General features: G+C 46.7%; 1 protein-coding gene, 1 non-coding gene and 1 pseudogene across 2 annotated transcripts; all 3 read right to left on the bottom strand.

Annotated features, from left to right (window-relative positions):
• Positions 1-2,384: 2,384 nt before the first annotated feature.
• Cdkn2aipnl (CDKN2A interacting protein N-terminal like) lies at positions 2,385-11,635 on the bottom strand. Its single transcript, XM_032913214.1, has 3 exons — positions 11,308-11,635; positions 9,170-9,269; positions 2,385-3,821 (listed from the first exon to the last, which is right to left on the bottom strand). The coding sequence occupies exons 1-3, from the start codon at positions 11,544-11,546 to the stop codon at positions 3,810-3,812; spliced, it is 351 nt and encodes a 116-aa protein (XP_032769105.1). The 5' UTR covers positions 11,547-11,635; the 3' UTR covers positions 2,385-3,809.
• A 2,821-nt stretch (positions 11,636-14,456) lies between these two features.
• Positions 14,457-14,580, bottom strand: LOC116910655 (annotated as a pseudogene).
• A 749-nt stretch (positions 14,581-15,329) lies between these two features.
• LOC116910643 lies at positions 15,330-15,436 on the bottom strand. Its single transcript, XR_004389180.1, has one exon. It is a non-coding gene; the product is annotated as a U6 spliceosomal RNA (small nuclear RNA).
• Positions 15,437-15,763: the final 327 nt, after the last annotated feature.

Here is a 15,763-nt window from a genome sequence, read left to right as displayed (position 1 = left end):
AGCAAGGGTAGGATACTTGGGAGGGCGGGGGTTTAGGGGTGGGGTTGGGGAGACAGAATAGACTCAGAGCTTCAGGGGAGATCTTCCTTCCAAAATGTAGGCAGAAAAGGAAAGTGGCCCACAGAAGGGCAGCCCAATAGTGTCTTGGGCAGCAAGACCAATGGGATTCACAGAAGGTAACCAGGCAACTAAGTTGAGGGCAGATTTAGAGGTCACCACCTGGAAGTAAAGGTGAGGGCACGCTAGCTGCAGAACACTAAGAGGAGCCCAGCAACAGAACAAATAAGCCAGTTTAAAAAACGAATAGCTAATGTGTGTGTATCCTTTATCTCTGGATCCAAGATAGCTCCTGGGACAGTGTACACCTGCGACCAGCCGAGAGCACAATGAAGTCGGCCCAAACTCCCGCTACACAAGTGCTAGGATTATAGGTATGCACCAACACACCTGGTTTATGCATTGCTAGGGATAAACGCAGGCCTTCATGCACTTTAGGCAGGCACTCAACCCCAGCCCCACAAAGATGCTTTGGCAAACTGGACCTTCTGCATGGAACAGCTTGTGAGGTAGCCACAATCAGCACCAAGGATCTGGTGATCAGAGCAGCAATACCAAAGGAAAACGAAGATTGCTCTCTCTGCCCAGGCTAGCCTGGGTGGGTACAGGCCTGGACAGGAAACCCCAAAGACAGCAGAGGACCTGTGGGGTCTACAGTGCACTTTTCTAGTCAGCATTCAGGAGGCAGAGGCAGAGGCAGACAGATCTCTATGAGACCTATTTGCTGTGAAGTCTATATAGCAAATTCCAGGTTAGCCTGGGCTATGTCTCAATAAAGAACAATAACAAAATTTAACAAGTTGTAAAGATAAATGAATACAAAAAGTAGAGGGAAGCACAAATCATTGACTTAGCAGCTGAGATGCTTAAAACCTAAGGTTTAAGTGGAAGTAGGGACCATAGTCGGTCTAGAACGCTAGCCAGAGTGAAGGGAATCTCGTGTTTTGCAGGAATGCATGGGGCAGGCCTGTCACAGGCTGTGTACATAGTGCAAGACAGGAGCATACTGACACACTGGAGAGCTCAGGACCCCAGGTCCAGAGCCATTGGGTCCCAAGAGACTTAGTGTGTGGGCCTGGGGGCTGCAAGTAGCCAATGGAACATTAGCCTACTAGATCCGCCACTTTTCACAGACTCGTGTTTGGTTGGTGACTTGCTGCTCAGTACCTCCTGCTCTTTGTCAGTCTAAACTCTCCAGTGTCTGGAGACCACATGCCACTCCTCCCTCTCTATAGAAAGGTCATCTCCGCTGAAGCCCTGTGGTGGGAAAGCAGAGCGTTTATGGAACTTGTTCGTTTTTTTTATGTGAGTCCAAGTTTGTCAAAAGCTTTGGTTCCAACATGTTCTAGCTTCTCAAGAGAGGAAACCCAGAACAAGACACAAGCACAGTCGTGCCAGGCATGTGCAGACACTGGCTTCCCACACACTTCGCCAATAAGGGAGGTCCTGTTTGTCAGGACTCTCTGGCTCAAATGCTCACCACCAGGACAAAGGAGTCCACATCTAAGGCAGGCAACAGACCCGTTACTAGTTTCCAGTCTCTGGTTTTGTGGGGCTCTGAGTATGTCTAGGTGATGCAGTGGACTTCCTTAGCTGGCTTTCAGAGTGTGGGTACCAAGTCCCCTCCATCGCTGACAAGCACATACTGCAGACCGCCCAGCTGGCAGCCACCCTACCCTTCCCCCATCTGACCCAAGAGTGTGATCTTTACACACACACACACACACACACACACACACACACACACACACACACGTTTCTTTTTTCAATATTTGTTGAAGGAAGCAGTTTCTCCATGAGTAAAATGTGGTTTCTAAGTTCTGAAATTATTGTTTCTAAAGATCTGTGTGTACTCTCCCAAATTAACTTTTCAGGAATATTTCAGAGAGCAATTTTCTGGGCATGGCACTGCCAGCATGAGTACCTCGGATCTGAAACTTCCATACTCACTTCCCATGGCCCAATACACACTTTCCAAAGTCCTCTCCTGGGCATGCCGTGGGGGGTGCGTAAGCCCCTCTCTCCGCATGATCACTCTCACTTCAAGCTAGGGAAGGAATCCATAGAGAACACAATACTAATTTCACAGGTGAGTCAGCCACTCAGTTATAAAAAGGAGGAGAAAGACAGGCAGCCTAGCTGAGGAAATGAAGGAAACTGAAACCGAAAGGCTGGGGGAACAGAAAACTGAAGGCAGCACTGCCATGCTGGACCCAAGACGCCATGCCTGCAGGCCAGCTTCACTTCCGGATTCCAGCTGTCCAAATACCTACATGAAGTACGTACACTGAAGGCTTATGGGAAGAAGTTACACAACGGAACCTGACCTCGTTCGATGGAAAGTTGTTTTATTGGAGGTTGTGGACAGAAAGTAAAATCAACAATTATGGAAAGTGTATTTTGTCTTAAGCCGTACAAATCTTCACAGATGATTAGAATGGAGGAAGGCTAGGTGGCCTTTGAGAAGAGGAGGCTCCAGCTCAGTGAGCAGAGAGCTCTGCCCTCCAACAGCCACAACCTTGCCACTACCCTGTGACAAGCGGTCTGTCACTGCCTGGAGAAGCTTGTCCAAGGTATTAAATCAATGTTCCCTGGGGACTGGAGCTAAAGCCACATAAAGATGTGGCCTTAATCTCAAGCCGCAAACAAGAATGTGTCCCACTGCTCTGATGCCAAACAACAGCACCCCAGCTTCTGGGGGCCCAACTTCCTGTATTCAGTAGACGGAGCTAAGGCAGACCCCAGTTTTTCTGGCCATAAAGAGCCTGCCACTGTTGAGTCCTGCTGTGGTATACTGCTCCATGGCTGCCCGCAGCTCAGTTATCTAATGGTGACTAAGAATGGAACCGGAGGCGGGGTCAGAGCACATACGTCAGCTGTCAGGTGGAATGCTAATGCCACCATCTCAGGGCAGAGCAGGACTGCACTGCAATCCAGAGGCAAAGTACAAGGCAGTTAGTTCTGTGAGTTTGAAAACCTTCTAGAAGCAAACAAATATGCAGGCACATGGGCATCTAGTGCCTAGAAATCATCTGGTTGGCTGAACAAAACCATACATACTTCCAGCAGTTTCTAATCTAACGCTATCACTCCCAGGACCTCGAGCACGCTAAGCAAGCACCACCTTGCTCGGTGAACTTCTAGCCCTCGGTGAACTTTACAATGAGGTTGGATGCTTTTGTGGAAGTTGCCTCCTACCTATATCTACTTCAGGCCTGCGACATGATTCCCATTCCCTACACAAAGGTCCCCAGGCCCAGCATGGGGCGCTCCAGTGACATGGCTGGTTAGTGCACAGTCCTTTGGTGGGCATCAGCAGTGAGGTTCAAGTACAGAGTAGGTTCAGGTAGAAATAAGGACACAGAGGATCTGCCTTGCCTCAGGACAAAAATGGGTGGGGGTGTGGTAAAAACAAGAATTAAATTCACAGGTACTCCACTAAAAAAAGAAATCAAATTATAAAATTTATCCCCTGTCATTGTTATATCAACATAAAAGGCATTTTAAACAAAGTTTGGCTTTGACAATCCTGAAGAAATTTCTGAGAGTTCACATTTATAAATACATAAATATGCATTTTTACAGCAGTCCTGGAAGAACGAAGACTTCTTTGAAGCCCTTGGGCCTCGTCCCCTTCCATTCCAGCTGCCTCTATGCTGCAAATTCCAGGAGTCTCGAGAGCTGCCAGTGCTCAGTCACGTTCACCCAGGCCGCCTAAGTCTGTCCCCAGGGTGGAGATGTGGAAATCTGCCTTAGCTTTGATGCTGAAGAAAAAAAAAAGGAAGAAACAGTTACACAGCCATCGAGTCCCATGAATCAAGTTTATCTTCACACATTCAAATAAAGCAGTGATGGAATATTTATGTGCGACCCAGATGGCAAGTCTACTCAGAAATTATTAATATTTCACTACATACGGAAAATGCAGCCACACACTGACCACACGATCCATTTGGAAGCCAGAACCTTACTTCCCTGACTTGTGGCTTGCTGTCTATAAGAGTTCACGATTTAAAGTGATAACGGAAACACATAAGTGCTACGCATGCCGCCAGCCTCTGCCCTCACAGACACTCAGTGTTCTAAATTCAACCTGGCCAGATTGAGGTCGCACTTTGTCACACTCCACACTGAGTCAGAGCACTTAGGAGAAGTGAAGGTTCCGTATTTCTGGAGTTCACACAATTCCAAACTGTAAAAGCGAGTCTGCAAACAGTGGTGAAGGAGCCGACATTCCTTCCAGGTGCTCTAGCACCTTTGGTAAATAGAAGCTTGACTTCGGAGACTTTAAAGGAGGGTGTGAAGAACTCACTGTCACCTTGTGTTTGAATGGATTCCCTTAACAGCAGCGGGAGGGAATCAACCAGAGTCTTTTCAGTAATCAAGAGATTTCAAGGTATGACCTACTTCCTAGCTAAGCCAAAAACCCTCAGCAAAGACAAAATACGACCTTTCTACACTTGGGAAAATGCAGTGACAACAGCTCTGAGCCACCTCACTTAGATTTTCTTTTTAAAAATTATCTCACGTGAAGGGATTAGGGGCTGCCCAGTTAGTCAATTGTCCCCATAATTATGTAAGTTTTAGGACCTATGCTTGATGCTTCCTATATACTGAGGCACTATTTAATTTGTTTTCGGATTTCTGATGGGGTTGAAGACTGTTGTAGTCTCATAATCAAACTCAAGTTGTTGACATTGAGAGAGAGAGGTTATAGAGTGGAAGACATGGTTTTCAGATGATGCTACAGGCTAAAATCTAAACATAATTCAGGGATAGAATTATAAATCTTTAAGTTAGGAATGATGGTAATTTATCTAACTGACAAATATGATTGACTGGATGTTAATTGTATATCATACTGTGTAATTTACATGACTGCTATGGTTGTGCTCAATTGATGTCTGAGAGAAGAGGCTTTTTATAATTGGACAGAAAGGTGAGATGTAGGGGGCGGTTCTGATGCTAAGGTCCTGTTCCCCAATTGGCTGATCAATAAAGATGCTAGCAGCCAATGAGCTGGGTGGAATAGGCAGGACTTCCAGTTCTCCCTCAGGCAGGCTAGCAGACTCAGGAGAGAAGAGATCTGTCATACTTTGGAGGGAAAAAAGGCCACCAGTCACATGAGATCTAGGGTGAAGTGACCACTGGCCACTTTCGCGACTGGGTGTAGGGTGGCAGACAGGTTAGAAACACAACTAAGCTGAGGGCAGATTTAGGGTGCTGAGCTGGGAGTAAAAAGAAGGGTATTTGTGGTAGCCCAGGAAGGCTTAGACGATTCTGGCTATTGAGCTAAAGCAATTTAAAAATAAACTAATGTGTACGTGTGTTTCTCATCCACCGATCCAACCGAACCTGGGCGGGGCTGGTAGCACTGTCTGCCCAGAGCTTAAAGTGGGATAACACAAGCTATACACAACACTCATGTACATAAGTGTTCTGTCTGCATGTATGTCTGTGCACCATGTATGCCTGGTGCCTAAGGAGGTCCCAGGAAAGGGAGTTAGATACCCCAGGATTAGGATTATAGATTGTAAGCCACCATGTGGGTGCTGGGTATTGAACCAGGATCCTCTGGAAGAGCAACTTGTGCTCTTACACAATGAGCCACCTCTCCTGCCCCTTAAGAGTTTCAAATGGACAGACGCAGACCACTGCCCTTTCCACACGGCACTGTTAGTCGATTCACCTACCCTGACTCTGGACTACAAGACTGGCCCACAGGGTCAGATCCATTTTTTTCCCTTCTGTCCCTTTCAACAGGATCTACATAGTTCAGTCTTGTCTCCGACTGTCTAGGTGGCCAAGGATGACTTTGAGCTCCTGACCTTCCTGCCTCTACCTCTGGACTGTTGGGATTAAAGGTGTGGACCCCCATGTCTGGTTGTGTCTTTTCATGAAAACATGGCCTCAGAGCTGGCTGAAGCTTCGAAGCACACAGAAGCCCTTGTGGCGTGTGGGCACACCTGCTCTTCAGGCTCTCACTGCTCCTTGTGGTCAATTTCATACTGATGTCTTTCCTCATGGGATACAGATGTTCTCAGGAGAAGCAGCAAATTATGACGTTAATGACTTCTTTGAATCAACAATAACAGCTTCTTTGTCAGTCATTGCTCATTTTCATTTTTCGTTTTTTTTTTGGTTTGTTTTTTGTTCTTGTTTTTGTTTTTGAGAGAGAGACAATCTCTATGTTGCCCTATCTGTTCTGAAACTAAATATGTAGAACAGCCTCATTCAAACTCACAGAAATCCATCTGCCTCTATCTCCAGAGTTCTTGGATTAAAGGGCGTGGCCACCACACCCAGTTATTCTTGACTGACTCAGTGGTGGCTATGGTGCCGCCCTTCCTGAGTTAGCTGACTCGGCCACTGCTCCTGCAGCAGCCACATGGGCTGCAGGCTGCAGGCTGCAGGCGAGCACTGGGTGGCACTTAGGTCATCAAGGCTGGTTGCTCAACATGCTTGTGCCGAATTCCCCTTTTCAGATGAGAGCACACACTCCTCCCAACTGCTGACCAAATGCCACTGTCACACTCAGTCCTCAGACCAAACACAAAGGGCTGGATAGAGAGACACCTGCTCAAAAGCTGCGGGAGGGAAAATGTATTTTTAAAACTTGACTCTAGAGAGCTTATGTCTAAGTCATCGTCACTGCCTGGTCTCCAGGTGCCAACAGTGCTGAGCAATTCATTTCCATGTGCCAGCTAAGTCGAAAACCCAACTACACTCCAATTCATTTCCATGTGCCAGCTAAATCGAAAACCCAACTATACCCCAATTCTAGAGGATAAGTTCTGGCTGGCACAATGACAGGGCTTTAGCTTTCTGGCCTAGTGTTCTTCAGCTTCGCCTGATGTGAAAGGAAGGACAAGCTATCTGTGCAGCCGACTCACAGAGCAGTCAGTTGTGTGGATGACTTGTCCTCATTGGCAGCTTTTGTACAGGAGTTAGTTTTGTGTCGGGTACTAGGGCCAGGGTTCTAGGGTAACCAGACCCAGGTTAGCACTGTCACCGAGACACATCCCAGCCTCCTGGAAGAATCCCTGTTGTTTACACTGTTATTTATCACTCTGCATGTGCTCATATATGTGAGCAGGCCACAGCACGTGTGGAGGTTAGCAGACAACTTTCAGGAATTGATTCTCTCTTTCCACCATGGGTTCCAAGGCTTGATCTCAGGTCTTAAAGTTTGCCAGCAAACACCTCCATCTGGCTGAGCCATCTCACCTCACTGGCCCAAGATCAGAAGACAGAAAACAGAAGACAAAAGTAGGAGACTTCCTACTTTGTTTCCACACGCTGGCTCTTTCAAAGCCCTGGAATATCGGTGTCAAGTACATTTGAGCAAGTATGGCTTCCGTAAGAGCATAGCTCCACCCTTTCCATATCACCCTTATCAATCAGATGCGGTCCTGTTGTTCCATGTTACGGCTTCCAGGCCCCAGACAGATATTTGAGATGACTCTGGGAAACTCCAGGACAGGGTGGCCTGGGTTCACACTGGCTAGGTCATCACGTACATCTGTGCAAAGCTAAGAAGCATGTGATGACGCCTTGCATAAGATCAAGCTGAAGTTCACTGGCTGCCCAAAAGCCATGGCCCACAGATGTGGGGATCACCAAGTTTAATGTAAGTAAACTTGAAGACTTGGTGGCTGAGAAGTGGGTGATCTCTGTCTGTGGTGTCAGAGCTGGCCCTATACTCTTGGCTTCTACATGGCTACACTATCTCCTGAATCATGCTCAATAGTAAATCTTATACTCTACCCAAATAAAGAACTTGAAATTTTATATAAAAGGCTGGATAGATATCAAATGAACTTTAGGAAACAAGCAATCCTGCTGCCTAAAGAGACAGGGACAGATGTGAGAAAAAAACATGTGGTGGTGGGGGTGGGGTGTAGCCAAGACTCACGGCCTCATTCTCCAACGTTTCCTCTGCCTCTCCCTGGCCCCAGGGACCCAGGATCCAGACATAAGACTCTAGGGCAAAGCTCACTGTGGACAAGGCCACAGCCATAAGACTAAGTCCTGAAGGCCAGACCTCAGCTGTGGAGTCTGGACATTCCTTATCAGTTAGTCAGAGTCCACACAGGTCTGGTCCAGCCCTGACCTGCTAAGGCAGAGATACCGTGTGTGAACTGCTCTAAAGTGTAGTACCTCTAACTTTAACACCCTCATCAAGAATTTTCCTTTTTTAAATAAGCAAAACAAGCCAAGTCTGGGGGTTTATTCCTATAATCCCAGAACTCAGGAGGAAAAAAGAACGAAAAACAAAACAAAACCTAAATAAATGAAAAAGCAAAACGACTGTGCCTAGAGACAGAGATCTGTCATCAAGGCCACGAGGAAGCAGGGGCAGGACTTCCATTGCAAGGCCTGCAGGCTAAAGGTCAAGGTGAAGCCTGGGCAAGACTCTGTGTGAAAAAGGGAAAGAAAAACTGGATACGCAGCTCAGGGGAGAGCACGTGCCTGGGACATCCAAGGCCCTAGGCTCAACTCTCGTTAATGCATAAATAATACACACACCCTACACTTCACCTGGGAAAGAAAACATGGAGTTTGATTTTCTTCGTTCTAGCCTTTTCTGTTCGACGTAATGATCTCCATTTTTGTCCATTTCCTGTGAACGTTCAGTTGCGTCTTTCTTTGCACAGCATTTCTTTGTGTATATGAACTGCATTTTCATCATCTACTAGGTACCGAGACTGGTTACTGTGAATAGGGCAGTAATAAACACGACTGTGTAAAATGTCTGCGATGTCCAGTCAGTCCTTCAGGAGCAGTATAGCTGGAAAATGTTTTTAGTTTGTTTTTAGGACCTCCTGTACAGATCCCTAGTGTTTCCAGCATAAGGAGCACGGTTCAATCCCTGGCACCAAGAGAAAAGGAGAGTTGCAGACAAAGCGAAGAGATCGAGCCTATGTGTTACTCCACAGACAATGCATAATTTATCACGCTGACTTGTTATCTAGTTAATGAAAAGGTTCCTACAAGCTGTGAAGAAATGACGAAGGACTTAAGACTGTGGGGCAGGAAACAAGAATGTTCGAACCAACCCGATACAGTGTAAGCTGGGGGCTTCGACTCTACACTTGCAAACGCTTCTCACCTTTTTCATTAGTTCGCTTCTGCTTGTAAACTGTGGCAGGTCTTCCACTTCAATCCCATCAGCCATTTCCATCACCTTGTCCAGAAGGTCTTTATTGTAACTGCGCGGGTCAGTAAGAAAGTGTAGTTATTGGGCTGTAAGTCTCAAGTGCTACCCCTAGAACACAGAACTGCTTGCTCACTGGTAAGGTCACACTGTGCTGTCTGAGGTTTAAGCAATGCTCCTGCCTCAGCCATCTCAGTAGCTGGGATACAGATGCATACACATTTGAAGTATGAAAAGACTGATTTGATACTGCAGGGGGAACCACAGGTGCTAGGCATTATAGATTAACAAACATTTCTTCCCGTCTGTGAGTACAGAGCTAGGCTTGAAGAATGCCAATACAGTAGATGCGTCAAGAATTACAAAAATAGGGGCAGGAGACAAAGCTCAGCCAAGAGAGCACTTGAGACTCTCACAGAGGAACTGGGTTCAGTTTCTACATGGCTATTGATTTCAGCTCTCAGAGATCTGACGCCTCTTCTGGCCTCTGAGGATACTGGGCACACATCTGGTACAGGCCCAAACTCATAGAAAACAAAAACAAAAAAACAAAAAAAAAAAAAAACAAAAAAACTTTTTAAAAAAAAAAATTACAAAAAACAGGAGTTTGAGAGATAACTTAGCAGTTAACAGCACTTGCTCTCTAAGGACCCAGTTTCAAATACCAGCATCTACATCAGTGGTTCACAACCACCTGCAACTTCCAGTCTAAGGAATCCAATGCCGTTTTCTGGCCTCCAACGGCATGAGGCACTCAGATGGTGCAGCCATGTGTAGACAAAACACCCATACATATAAAATTTAAAATAGGTGTAAGTAAAAAAAGCTAAATTAAAACTACAGAAACAGGAGCACCATATACCTAGTCGTACATATTCATGGATGAGATTTGAAGGCCAAAAACTGGATTATTTTTAAAACACACAGAACGTTGGTCTCATGAAGATAACACCATCTGTTCCTTTTGTCCAGTTCTCAGCCATTTGTCTGAGCTTGGACCCTGTAAACTGAAATTTTAAAGGGCACCTAGAAGGCAGAAGGGAGGATGGGCCTCTGCGTGTTTGTGTGTGTGGTATGTGTGTGTGTGTGAGAGAGAGATGGGTGTGTCTGGCTCAACATCCCCACATCCTGTTCTGACAATATCCCAAGATCTGAAACCAAACAGCTTCAGCACTGGGGGTGAGGCCTGGTGACAGAGTAATGTATGTTGGATGTGTAAGGGCCTGAGTTTCATCCCTAGTACAAAACCCAAAATGTAAACCAAGCAGTTTGGACTGGAAGGGTCATGTGACCAACGAGACACTACAAAAACCAGGTCTGAGTAAGGTTCTCCTGTTCTAACACAACCTCAATAAACTATAGAAGCCTGTAAGAACTTGGAGATGCATACCTCTCAGGACCTGGGTGCTTAGGTGGATGTAGTTCTAGGATTTCCTGGGCTAATAAACTGGAGGCCAGTCTCAGTTATAAAGAAGACTGCCTTAAAAGATAAATAAAAATCACAAGGGGCTATAAAAACCTGGTGCCTTTTCCAGGTGGAATATCTCAAGGCCAAGGCTCTTGCCTTCCTGGTGTGACCCAAACGGGGAGGGCGGGGTGTTGGGACAGCAACAAGAAAGCATGGTTACTTTCGTAAGAGGGAAGCCAAGAGAAAGGGAAGGAAAGATTACATCCTGCCTTAACGTGAAACCCACCAACGGTGAGATATATCACATCCTGTTGCTCCGGGTCTTCATCTAGAGGGGGAGTCTGCACTTTTATCTAATGTGGGTGATAGGGGTTAATGGACTTCAAACACTCTGAAAAGGAAGTCCTCTGGACTCATAAACTGGAATAAAAATGGCCATTGCAATGCAGCCGCCTTAGAGCACAGCTGCACTGCACTCTTCATCATTTAGCCGCTGTAGTTATCACAACCGCTCATTGGCAAGAGGCAAGCGAGGCTCAGAGAAGAGAAAGAGCTTTCCCGAGAGAATGCTAAGAGGGGATCAGTAGGAGGCTGGAGCCAACTTCAGCCTGGGGCAGGGTATATGCCCAAGCTGAGGGTACAAGGCTGATGGGGACAAGGTCAGCCAGCCGTCCGGGGTCCGCACCTGCAACCCAGGAAGAGGTGGTTGGCCCAGACCATGGATAAGGACAGTAGCTGGTCCAGGCGACCGCCGCCGTCCGGTGGGTCTCGGTAGTCAGGCAGGTGGCGCAGGATGAACTCCATGCGCGCTTTCCATTGCTTCTCGCTCTCCGAGTAGGAACGGAACTGCTCGGCGAAGTCGGCAGCCTGCCGCACGCCGGAAACTAGCTTCTCCACCGCGGAGGTGGCCTCGCCACCCACCATGGCTCCCGCTATCGCAGCTGCCGCCGCCGCCGCCGCCTCCAAGAATCGCACCAGCCCGCCGCTTTCCCGACACGCCCCGCGCCGCCGCCGCACGGCTAGAGCGACCGTGACTGAGTGCGAGTGCTCTGGTGGACCTACCTGGAGCGCCCTCGTGGGGCACGGAGGCCTAGTGCGACCCACCGCGTGTTGCAACTGCTGGGGATCTTGAGGCCTGCCAGCATAGAGCTGGCAGCTGGGTGTCCGTTGGGGCTCTGTAGTGCCCTTTTTGCCCTGGGTTGTTCCGCGGGCATCTGTCTATCCTCAGCCACAGCTGAGGCTTGCCCTACGTTCTGTGGATCTCCCTGGTGGGCGGGGTCCTCTCTTGTATGGATCCACTGTGGTCTCAACATCTTCACCGAGGTTGTACTCTCCCCGGCTTGCTGTATTCATCATCCAATCAGTACCTACAAGGCATTCTGTTCGGTGCTCAGGATGCCCCACTCTAAAGAACTTTGTCAGGGAGGTAAACATTAGTGAAAGAATTGCCCAAGTAAATAGGACGTTGACAAGTCATAAAATTCAGAATGCCATTAAGCTGAAGAAGCAAGGGTCCACTCAAATCTTGGGGGGGTGGAAGTGGTGGTGGGGATCGGAAGAAGACCACTTGACTTCAACCGCTTGGACCCTCATGGTGGAAGGAAAGAACCAACCCCTGAAAATCGACCTCTGACTTCTACATGCAGGTTGTGGTACTTTGATGTAACACACACACACACACACACACACACACACACACACACACACACACACACACACACAAATGTAAAAATATAAAATGTAAGGTTGGTTCAGAAGAAAGCGGAGAATTCAGGATCTCCAGTTCTAGTGAAGGTCTTAGGTGGTGAGTGGGCTTCAAGGTAAGTGTTCATTACATACTGTTTGCTATTTCATATCCTCCCCCAGCCCCGGGTCTTACACTGTATAGCCCAGGTTGGCCTACAACTGCTTGCCTCTCTTCTCAGCTTCTGTTGCAGTGTTAGGACCCTAGCAGGCAGAAATGCAACCCAGTAGGCAAATGCCAGAGCAGTGAGAACCAACACCCCGCTGCTGGGTGACATCCCTTTCACTTCATGGTATGGACACTCCGGCCTGGAGCATCTGTACCAAGCATGACAATCCAAAGACAGAAACAGATTTTCCCCAGCAGTCAGCACGTTGACCGGCTAACCGCGACCAGAGCTGAGTCCCTGGGATACAGATGTCAAGCTCTAACGAGTTCACTGCAGTGGCAGGATCCTAAGGGAACTCCTGGATACCCAGAGTCAAGGTTTCTGGTAATTCTGATTCCAGCTTCAGCTGACCAGACTCTGAGAACGTTTGATGTGCCAAGCACAGTGGCAGACACCTTTTGTCCCAGCTATTCCATATGTCAAGGCAGGAGAATTGTTTAAGCCTGGAAGTTTGCTGCCACCTTATCGTGAGAGAAAGACTCTTGTCTCTTGAAAACACCGTGGAGGCTTCACTGAGCTACATCCTTGGTCAAGGGATTGTATACTGCAGTGGTTGGTCCAGAAATGAGAACATGGGGACTGGAGAAATGGCTCAGCAGTTCAGAGGACTGGGTACTCTTACACAGGTTCTGGGTTTGGTTCCCAGCACCCTCATGGTAGCTTACAGCCACCCATAACTACAGTTGCTTTGTTTGTCTTGTTGGCTTTTTTAAATAACATAGGCCACAAGCTTAAGACCCTTCTGCCTTAGCCTCCCCAGAGCTGGCATTTTAAGTGTGCTCCACCATGCTATTGAATTTTGATATAAATTTTAACATCTCTTTGTTGACTTCTAGAGAAACAGACCGTTGATATTTCATACAGGATCATGCTGACGATATAGATCAATTGGAGAATTAACATCTTTTTTTAAAAAAGATTTATTTATCTATGTATATGAATATACAGTCGCTGTTGTCAGACACACCAGAAGAGGGCATCAGATCCCATTACAGATGGCTATGAGCCACCATGTGGTTGCTGGGAATTGAACTCAGGACCTTTGGAAGAGCAGTCGGTGCTCTTAACTATCTTTCCAGCCCCGAGAATTAACATCTTATTGCTAGTGAATCTTCTAATTTATAAGCATGGCAATAACTCACCTCTCCATTGTGTTAAGCTTTTTGTGCGTGTGCTTTTGTTTTGTTGTTTTGTTTAGTTTTTGAGATGGTGTCCCTTTTGGTGGTCCAGAGTGTCCTTGAAATCTCAGCCTTCCTGCCTTAGCCTCCTAAATGCTGTGGTTACAGGTGTGCCTCTGTGTGTATATGGGATGTGGTGTGTACTTTTTAAAAGCCGGTTCTTATGTAGCCCAGGCTGCCCTCAGACTTCTTTGGTAGCTGAGGCTGGCTTTGAAATACTGGTCCTTGGGGCTCCACTTACCAAGTGTTAGGATTACATGCGTGAGCCAGTATATGTGACTTTGTGGTTTGCTGTTTCTGTTTGTTTGCTTGCTTTGGATGTGAGTGAGCGTTATTAGTAAACATTGTCAGAATGTGGAAGTCAGCACAGGGGAAAGCCTCAGCAGTGAAGGCCAACCCTGGGCCAGGGGGATCACGATGGCAATGTATTTGACCCCATGGACACCAAAGATAAGTGGATTTTCCACTACTATGCCTTTAAATTCATCTACATTAAATCTGATGAAGTCCCCGTTCTTTGAGATGTAGATCTTCTGGTGGCCAGTGAACTTGAACCTGGCCTTTCTCAGGACCTCAGACGCATGTTCCTTATTTTGCATCTTGATGCAGATAGGCATGATGACCTGACTTGTGTGGACCTGGTCACTGTGTTCTGGGGGTTCCTAAAGGCAGTGGACTTAGAAGTCTGCAGCCTAGATAGAATATGGATGGGTGAGCTCAGAGATGAGTGTATCCATCAAAAACTCTATCTTGAAGGTCCTTGGAGCAATCCAAACAAGGTATAGGCTGCACACTCCCAAAGAGGCTGCTGTCTGCCGCCATTGCATCCAGGGCCCCTTGAGGAAAAGAATCCTGGGTTTGGTGCAGAGGTGTTATACTGATTTGTATATGCTCAGCCCAGGAAGGAGCACTATTAGGTGTGGCTCTGTTGGAGTAAGTGTGGGCACTTTGGGTGTGAGCTTTAAGACCTTCATCCTTGCTGCCTGGAAGCCAGTATTCTTCTAGCAGCCTTCAGATGAAGATGTAGAACTCTCAGCTCCTCCTGCACTATGCCTGCCTGGATACTTCCATGTTGCTGCCTGGATGACAATGGACTGAACCTCTGAGCCTGTAAGCCAGTCTCAATTAAATGTTGTCCTTATAGAGTTGCCTTGGTCATGGTGTCCGTTCACAGGAGTAAACCCCTAAGACAGGTAGTGTGTTTTTTAGGTCCCATGAGCCATGAGACTTACATACCCATTTTCTACTTTGTTCTTTTTTCTTTATTCCTTATATATCTTTTATACCATATGTTTCATTGTCTTTTTTTTTTTAAACATCCATTTACTCACTGGAAGCGATCAAAGTAGGGAAAACAGTAATTTGTCTTCTTCTTTTTTTTTTTTTTTTTTTTTTTTTTTTTTTTGGTTCTTTTTTGGAGCTGGGGACCGAACCCAGGGCCTTGCGCTTCCCTAGGCAAGTGCTCTACCACTGAGCTAAATCCCCAACCCCAATTTGTCTTCTTCTTACCTGATCTTTTCAAGCTCTTTTACATCAATGCACTAAGTAGGCTTAACATGTCACTTAAGACAACATAGCAATATCGGTTTTGGAAGAAACATCCTTAGTAACAAACACACAATATGGAGCCTTTCACAAATGCGCATGTCAGCTTTGCACAGGGGTGGAGCTAGTCATCTCTGCATCGTTCCGCCTTCAGCAGGTGCGCTGCCCAAACAAGCACATGATTTCATGCTCTATGTACTTGAAACTTCAATATTCAAGTCATCCCTTTTAATCACAACACTAGTTCTAGGTCAGAAAGGGCTTTCTAATGAGATCCTACCTCAAAAGCAAAATATTACACACACACACACACACACACACACACACACACACACACAAGCTGAAACAAACAAACCTTCCCACTTCCTTTACCTATTTAAATTTAATTTGATTTTAAGACAGGATCTTATGTAGTCCAAGTTAGCCTGTAACTCACTGTGTAGTCCAGAGTGATCTTGAAACTTTTGATCCTGCTGCCTCCACCTCCCAAAAGCTGGAACTTTGG

The sequence above is a fragment of the Rattus rattus genome, chromosome 9 (assembly GCF_011064425.1).
Source record: "Rattus rattus isolate New Zealand chromosome 9, Rrattus_CSIRO_v1, whole genome shotgun sequence".
Taxonomy (NCBI): Eukaryota; Metazoa; Chordata; class Mammalia; order Rodentia; family Muridae; genus Rattus; species Rattus rattus.
The sequence above is the reverse complement of the archived record's forward strand: the minus strand, read 5'-3'. Positions and strand labels throughout refer to the sequence as shown.

Bases quoted from the DNA above. Each gene is read 5' to 3' on its own strand.
- Cdkn2aipnl (XM_032913214.1), bottom strand. From the start codon at position 11,546: ATGGTGGGTGGCGAGGCCACCTCCGCGGTGGAGAAGCTAGTTTCCGGC. The intron at 9,270-11,307 runs GTGCGGACCCCG...TGACCCGCGCAG, and splicing joins CACCTCTTCCTGGGTTGCAG to TTACAATAAAGACCTTCTGG.